Raw genomic sequence first — 8,736 nt, 5'->3', positions numbered from 1 at the left:
TGCTAAAGAGTTTCATTCAAATTTTTCATCCAATTTGAAAATGCTTCCACCAATTTTAAAAGCACAGTTTGAGAAATGTCCCATGCTTCTAGAGAACTCTGGACTTCCATGGACTCATCCCTTGGGGAGGTAGATATGATCATACCACTGGACCAATCCATGACCAGCTCCTGGTAGATTTATCATAGACTGCAAGGAGCTTCAAACCCTTGGAAGTTATAGAATCTACAGAAAGAAAATGAAACAGCAGCAATGGATTCTGAAAAGGTAAGCTAAATTATGTATGAACTTCATATTTTTCCATCTTCTTTATCAGATTCATCTTAAGGAACATAGTACACAGTTGGTGCACTGTATGTGTGACATTTTTTCATTTTTTCCTTTCAAGAGATAAGTAAACAATTTGTTTCACAGAATATGTCATCACCTACATTGGAACAGAGGATGGAATCCTTCGACACACCACTGAAGACTCTTGGACATACTGAGAGCCATGATATATCTCCTTGCTTGTACACATTATTTGGACCAAAATGTAGTACGCCATTGAAAAATCGTGAGCTTACATAAGATAATGATAAGGTTGTTACTGGCACACCATTTGAAAATGCTCTGCAGTCTCCATTAGTGACTGAATCAGGGGGAGTTGACAATTTTGGCAATGAATTTCCACGGTTAGTTTATGTATTTCTATCCTCTATCGCAAAACAAAGTATTTCTATGTTAGTCAATCAAACTCACATGGAAAATCCAATCTGTGATATGTTTTATTTCTCTAAAATAAAACAAAATTAACCATAAGTTGCATTACAGATTTGTTTTCAACTTGCATCTCAATCAGCAATATTAGGCTATATATCTCAATAAATTACTGTTTTCATTGTCACGTTCCAGGTACTCCTTTGATATCAAGTCCTAAATTTTGGATTTTATTGCTTTAAGTTCGGGCTTGAATGTGCTTTGGAGCTGTTCAACACACTCGCTCAATAGTTGTTGCTGAGGTGAGATTTTTCTAGCCTTCATGATGAGAACTATTCTTGAATCCTTTTAGAAATGTCTCTCTTCTTTTACATTTTCGATCACTCTGTTCCTCTCATTTGCATTCATATCTGTAAGTGGAATCTTAATATTTTCAACTTGTGCGAAAAGGGAGGATTGAATTCAAAATTATCACTTGTAGATATTGTTGCAGTGCTAGGTTCCTTTAGAAGAATCTTGTTCTTGCCACATGAAACTAAATACAGAAATTGAATAAGATCTTCATCTTCCAAATTTTTAGCAGATAAAAAAGGCTGTTGTTTGTATTATGTAATAAAAACAACAGATTTTTAGCAATTAGAAATTAGATTTACCAAATTTTGAAATGTTTTTTTATCTAATTACAGAACATAAACAACAGTAGATTTTTACATAATTACATAATACAAACAGCAGCAGATTTTTACCAATTAGAAATTTCTAATTGGTAAAAATCTGCTGCTGTTTGTATTATGTAATTATGTAAAAATCTGTTGTTGTTTATGTTCTGTAATTAGATAAAAAACATTTGGAAATTTGGTAAATCTAATTTCTAATTGCTAAAAATCTGCTATTTGTATTATGTAAGTATGTAAAAATCCGCTGCTTTTTATATTTTGTAATTATGTAAAAAGGGTTATGTTTTTTTAGGAAAAAACATGAAGGGAGGAACAATGGCATGAGGTCTTTTATATACATGACAGCATAAGAGCTCAACCATTTTATCATTTAGCACTGGAGAATCTGATTCCAATAAAGGAAGAAATTGTCAAAATAGAAATTGTCACTTGGATTTTTAACTAAGTTGTTTGCAAATTCCGCCCTAGAGAGCCATTTTGAGATTATTCACCTTCAATCCTTTGTTTTTTAAGGGAGAACATCCTTTTCTATCGATCTCTTCTACTTTGAGGATATGGCAAGTGGAGAAGGAGGTGCAAGTGGATCGGAAAAGGTAAACTTACTTTGTTTTCATAGAATAATTGCATAATATAATATGTTTTATTTTTTGTTTAAGGTTTGAATTTAGAATTATAATTTTATAATTATACTTTGTGGTAAATCATTGAAATTTGGACAGGGAAAGAATCCGATAACGGAGTCCTTGCTTGAAGATGTTTTTGGGATAGAAGGACTCAAAAAACTTCAATCTTTGGATGCTGAATCCCTAATGCATTTTCTTAAGACAAAATCCCCTGAAGCTAATCAACTAGGTCCAGGTAATCAACAAGCTTTAGGAGAATCCATTAGTTCCCCATCCTCTCTTGGATCAAGAAAAAAATCGAAAAAAGTGTTATTGACATCAAACACCAATAATGAAGAACATTGTGTTGAAACATCTTCTCTGGTGGAAACTCCTGGGACTGCAAATTCTTGTTCATCCTCAGCTTATGCATCATCTATTGGTAGTTTAGGTACCAAGATAAGAAGGATAGAAGCAGGAAAACAATTCTTAAATAGGCTAAAGGACTCCTGCCTTCAACGATTTAGAGATCGTCTTCACCTCACATTCTCCAAGATTCCACTTCACCTAAAAAAGTTGGTGGTACAAGACATAGAGAATGAATTTGGTACCGGTTGGTCGGTTAAGAAGATAAAATTGCAAATGTCACTCAATTGTAAGAGGTTTCGTTGCAACCAAACAAGAAAAAATAAAAAAATGCCTCAAGATCAAAGACTGAAACAAAGACCTATTGACATACCTTTTAAAGTATGGAAAGAACTTGTAAAATCATATGAGAAGTTGGATGCACAAAGAAAAGCCGGCAATGAGAGCATTCAAGTATTGAATTTTTCATTAAACATTATTTAGAATGTATTAATACTTATAAGTATCTTAGACATGTATTTGTGTGAAAATAAATTGAATTCGTTTATGTTTAAGGACAAGGCATCCAAGGCGAGGTTAACCAAGACAAAAGTCACTCATCGTAGTGGCCAGAAAGGTTTAAAAGCACTGATAACAACCTTTGTAAGTATATTAAACATGTGATATTTTTTTAATAAATTTTGTACTAGAAGAAAGTCATTGTTATCTAATTTCTCCCTATTTACTGATTGATAGGAACTAAAATATGGAAGACCTCCAAATCATTTGGAAAAGGAGGTGCTGCAGCAAAAGAGATGGGTTGAATTTGTTGTTTGGATGGACTCTATGGTATGTAATCTTAGTTGGATTTCCAATATACTTTTAACCATATTTTCATTTTATTTTTTAGTACTATTAGATATTATATCTTACCTCATTTTATGGTTAACATTGTATAACAAAAACATGCGTTGTGTTATGTAATTAATACTAACATGTAATATTGATTTTTTTTGTCAGAATGCTATAGGTAATGATTTCCAAGACGATGATCCAAATTATGTTCAACATATATCAGGAGATGATGAGGATGAGGATGAGGATGAGGATGATGGTGGTGAAGGAGGAGATGATGAAGATAGTTGCGGTGTTCGTGATGATGTGGATCAGAGTAATGAGGATGGTCAAGATGATCATGAGGATGATCTTGGTGGTGGTAGCTAGGCATGCACATGCATTGTTTTTTATGAAGAAATTATTGTGTAGAATGACATTGTTATGTTTAGATGGGTGTTGTGAATTTACCCTATATCAATGAGACATTTTTATTTTGTAATCATACGATGAGTTTGATTTATGTATGTTGTTAATTTATTGTAGAATAACGATATTCATGAAATATTTTGATTTGTTAATCATATTTGAATTTTAGTTGTTTTGATTAAAAATAACACTGATTTTATTAGTATTATGTTGCTAATTTATACATGTTTTGAAAATTGTTAATGACACATTGTTATTTTTTTTTATGGATGTTGTCAATTTCTCTTAAATTTCTTTACAAATGATTTTGAATTGTGATAACTGCTTTAATGATATTTAGAAACTATCATATATTTCACTATCAATATATAAAGGGGGTCATATATGTAAAGAAAAATATACTCTGTATAATAAGTCAAATGCGGATGTAACCATGGATGCAAAATTGAAAGTAAAATTGGATGTTAAACTAGGAATTAATACAAAATGCAAACAATTGACATACAAAGTGTTTTAAATTAGAAGTGAAAAATTGTGCAATAGTTGACACAAAGAAGGGAACAAAACATGGCATACAAAAGGATATCAAATTTGACAAAAACAAGGACACATAAATGGGCACCAAATTAGATGCAAAAAAAGACAACAACTAGATGTAAAATAAGATGCAAATTTGAGTGTTAAAAAGAAGCAAAAAACGTTACAAATTAATATGCCAAATGATGATGCAAATAATGGTGTAAATTTGGGATGCAAACTTGGGTGCAAAAAAGGAAAAAAAAAAAAGATGTAAGAAAAGACATAAAACAAGATGCAAAATGGGGCTGAAAAAAGGTGAAACCAAGGATGCCATATTGGATGTAAAAAATGATTCCTAATATCATGCAAATTTAGGCTCGAACTCAGACACAAAATTATATGCAAATGTGGACAAAAAATGAGGTTAAAAAAAGATGCAAATTTGGATGGTGAAAACGGTGTAAATAATGGTGCGACATTGGACAAAAGTAGACACAAAAAAGTGGTGCAAAAAGGGGCATAAAATATCTTAAAATTGGATGCAAAACTTGGTGCAAAAACAAATACAAAATTAGACGTAAAAAATGGCTCTACATTAAATGTACCATTAGACACAAAATAAGATGCAAAGGTGGACACAACACATGACTCAACATAAGATGCAAATATAAATGCAAATTTGGATGCTCAAAATGATGTAACATTAGATGCAAGAGATGGTGTTAAAATTGATGCAAAATTGGATGAAACAAATGACGCAAAATATGGTGCAAAATGAGATGGGAAAAATGGAGACAAATCAAACGTAAATGTGGATGTAAAAAATGGTCCAAAAAAAGGTGCAAAAATGGGCACAAAAATGGATGCAAAATTTGGTGCTAAATCAAATTCAACACATGGTGCAAAGATAGGCACCAAAGATGGTGCAAAAATAGAAGCAAAAACTAGTGTAAGACTAGATACAAAACCTGGCGTCAGACTAGATGCAAAAACTGACACAAAATGGATGCATAAAAAGACGTTAAATTGGATTCAAAATACAATGTAAACTTGATGCAAATGATGGTGCAAAAATGGAAGCAAAGAATGACACAAAATAGGAAGCAAAAGAGAATGAAAAATAGAAGCAAAAAATGACACAAAACTAGAAGCAAAACCTGTCATAAAATAAGATGCAAATCTTGGTTCAAAATTTGACGCAAAGTTTGATGTAAAAAATGGTGCAAAATCTAGCGTGAAAAAGGATGCAAAATTAGGTGCAAAAAAGGACGCTTTAAAAATTGTACAATAGAGCCAGATTTAGCGCCAGGTTGCTCATCTCAATTACAAATAAAATGCACTAAAATCTGGCGCTAAATCTGGCGCAAATCGCTGGTTTTGTTGTAGTGATTTAAGCCACTCTTTCAGGCCCAAAGCCTAGGTCACTACCTATAATGGAATGATAGCTTAAAATTAATAAAAATATAGGAAAACAATGATGCAAAATAAATGAGCTGAACAAGACCATAACCGGACCCCTACTAGCCATGACATGCATTTTCTTCAAACATATCATCAACATGTAACCTACAGGTGTAAACAACAAAATTAAGTGTAGAGAACTCATACTTATACAAGAATAGCTATGAACCATTGTTCCCTCATGTCAATTGCTGCATTATCATCTATTAGGTCATATAAACATTATCTATTCATGTACAAGTAAAAACATGTTGAGAGCCATACATAGTTGTTGTCATAAAATATACATATAACAAGAATAATAGGAACAAAATTACCATAAACATATTAGCCATTAAAGTCCACATGTACATCAGTACATTTACAAATGAAAATCAAGGGAATGAACTTCTCATTAATCAATGCAACAACCAACCGAAGATGGGACTACCATGTTCCACCCGACCATAGATTGGCTGAGCCAAGTCTCTCTTCATCCAATCACAGTCATGCCATATTCCAAGCATGAATGTGGGACTCATAGAAGACATCAAAAAAAGAAATCAACATTGATTCCACAAGAGTTCTCCACCTACACCATGAGGAATTTGAGCGCCTCCTAGTCTCTCAGGCTTTACCGCAATCCACATTCTGATCCAGGGACCATTAGGCCCTACACTGAGACATACTCTCCAAGATATACCATGCATCCCATCTTGGGACCACTACGTCCAATGGAGAGAAATTCAACCTCTTGGCTTTACCGTATATCCCACCATTCATCAACAAGGATTCCTAGGCCCATCAAGGCACACAATATGGTTTTACTGTAACCCACATTCCAGTTCAGGGGTTACTAGGCTATTTTCTTTGTGATCCTTAGTCCAGTTCAGGGACCAGTAGAGCATGTGTTTTTCAATTTATAGATCCACTTCACTCAGCTTTGAATCCAATCCGACAACCCCACATAAACTGAATGAGAGAACCCATCTCACAAAAGCTATCAGGAAATGGCAAGGCTAAGTTGAAAACATTTTCATACCTGGAAAAACCCATGCCATGGTAGAAAAGAAACACATGCAATCCCATGCATGCCAAATCTAGCAAGAAGATACACATACAAGTAAATACTTGCAATGAAGCCTATTGTAGCTACTTGATCTGGCCTTTCTATGCTTGATCTTGTCTTCTTCTTACCTTCTTTTCCTTTCTTGCTCCAATGCTAAAGTGCTCCAAGAAAATCCAAGTGTCCAAGTGTATGAGAGAGAGAGAGAGAAGAATGAAAGAGCTTCAACACTGAACTGACAAAAGGTTACCAACTGATCCTCAGAAGCCTTTTTATGGATGCGGCCTCTATTTTCTTCATTTTCCATTATTTTCCTTCATTTTCCTCGTCACATGCAACCTGTGACCTTTCACCTCATTTTTCTCCTAATTTCCATTATTTTCATAAATAATTGAGCCAAAATGCCATTTTGCCTTTCCAAAGCCTTATCCATTGCCTTTTTCAATTTCCTTAGCCATAAACAACCAAATGAACACCCACTAGGATGTCTTTCCCAACATTCAGCTTGGAATAAGTGTCCCATCGACCATGATTATTATTTTTAACTTTTATTACATGGAATTTTCACCATCGTTGTTATAGAACCCTCCCCCTTGGGGGACATCATCCTCACTGTTCAAGCACACATATACCTCAGAAACCTGCTGAATGAAGACATACTTCTCATGGAGATTTATAACATAGCATGATGCAGTATTTACAATGAAACACCTACTCAAGACAAGACATTATGAAAACATGACAACATACCGCATAGTGGAGCTTTATAACACATCTCATTATGATATTTGCAATGATTATATTGCTGAGTGCCAACCCACATAACATCATGATAGCATAGCAACATGATAGCATAGTAACATGAAAACACAATCATAATAACATGACACCCATACCGCATACTGGAGCTTTATAACATAGCTCATTGCAGTATTTACATCCATATACATGTGTACACATAACAAAATCACCAAAAATATATACCAAAAACATATACCAAATCATATACCAAAACATATATTAAACACCATATCTAAGCTTATATCAAAACATCATATCAAATCATATACCAAAACACCATATCAAAGCATATACCAAACAACCATAAATCATATACCAAACCACCAAAATCATATACCACACCACCATATCAAATCTTCTTTTCCTCAACCGGCAAACAAGGAAATATAAATATCCCTCATCTGATTTGACATCTCCCATGTAGCTTCATCAGGCCAAAAGTGATTTAATTGCACTTTAACTTGCTCAATTCCTTGATTCCGAAGCATGAGCACCTTTTCCTCCAATATACACTGAGGCTCCAGTTGGAATTCTCCATCTAGTTCCACCTACAATATAGACCATTCAATCACATGATCAATATCCTTAACATACTTCTTAAGAAAAGATACATGGAAAACATTGTGGACTTTCACTTTCATAGGCAGTGCAAGTCAATAGGCTACTATCCCAATCCTCTCAATGATACTGAAGGGTCTACAAAATCATGTTGCCAACTTGGCACATGGTCCAATCCGCAAGGAGCTCTTCTTTGGTTTGATGTGCAAGTACACATGTTCTCCAACCTAGAACGTCTTAAAAACATGTTCCTGGTTGCATAACTCTTCTGCCTATCTTGTGCCACCTTTATATTATTTTTTATCACTTACATTTCCTGTTCCATATCTGCCAACATATCTAGTCCAATCAATACCCTGCTATATAGGTCAGTCCAAATGATGGGAACCTTACAACTCCGCCCATACAATGACTCAAAAGGACTCATCCTTAGCGACTCCTGATACCCATTGGTATACACGAACTCTACCAAATGGAGATAATCTTCCCACTTCCATTATTGATGCATCACGTAGATCCTCAACATGTCCTCCAATATCTTGTTCACCCTCTCTATCTCTCCATCTATCTATAGATGTAAGTTGTGCTGAATGCCAACTCAGTGCCCAACCCTGCAAATAAATTCTTCCAAAACTTACAAGTGAACTTCGCATCCCTATCTGACAAAATATTGTTTGAAACACCATGCAATCTGACCACATCTCTGATTAATACCGATGCAGCATCACTAACTGAGAACATAGACTTCACTGTAATGAAGTGTGCA

The 8,736-nt window shown here is 34.3% G+C and overlaps 1 protein-coding gene across 3 annotated transcripts; it reads left to right on the top strand.

The window, feature by feature from the left end:
- The first annotated feature begins 907 nt into the window (after positions 1-907).
- Positions 908-3,678, top strand: LOC149213426 (uncharacterized). Of its 3 annotated transcripts, XM_089390754.1 has the most exons (5): positions 908-1,001; positions 1,890-1,969; positions 2,900-2,986; positions 3,080-3,172; positions 3,344-3,678. In XM_089390754.1, the coding sequence occupies exons 2-5, from the start codon at positions 1,931-1,933 to the stop codon at positions 3,545-3,547; spliced, it is 423 nt and encodes a 140-aa protein (XP_089246880.1). In that variant the 5' UTR covers positions 908-1,001; positions 1,890-1,930; the 3' UTR covers positions 3,548-3,678. The 3 variants fall into 3 exon arrangements, 2 of the variants coding, with proteins under 2 accessions (XP_089246880.1, XP_089246881.1); XM_089390755.1 differs by lacking the exon at positions 2,900-2,986; XR_016250325.1 differs by lacking the exons at positions 2,900-2,986; positions 3,080-3,172; positions 3,344-3,678 and adding an exon at positions 2,096-2,359 and having other exon boundaries at positions 948-1,001.
- Positions 3,679-8,736: the final 5,058 nt, after the last annotated feature.

The sequence above is a fragment of the Pinus tabuliformis genome, chromosome 1_1 (genome assembly GCF_031772625.1).
Source record: "Pinus tabuliformis cultivar Carrire ecotype Pingquan chromosome 1_1, CPIR1, whole genome shotgun sequence".
NCBI classification, from domain to species: domain Eukaryota; kingdom Viridiplantae; phylum Streptophyta; class Pinopsida; order Pinales; family Pinaceae; genus Pinus; species Pinus tabuliformis.
Note: the sequence above shows the minus strand (reverse complement) of the source record. Positions and strands in the feature narration are given on the sequence as shown.

What these genes read in the sequence shown, in the direction of transcription:
- LOC149213426 (XM_089390754.1), top strand. Translation starts at nt 1,931, where the DNA reads ATGGCAAGTGGAGAAGGAGGTGCAAGTGGATCGGAAAAG. An exon ending in AAGCACTGATAACAACCTTT is followed by an intron (nt 2,987 to 3,079) that starts GTAAGTATATTA and finishes ACTGATTGATAG; the next exon opens with GAACTAAAATATGGAAGACC. An exon ending in TTGTTTGGATGGACTCTATG is followed by an intron (nt 3,173 to 3,343) that starts GTATGTAATCTT and finishes TTTTTTTGTCAG; the next exon opens with AATGCTATAGGTAATGATTT.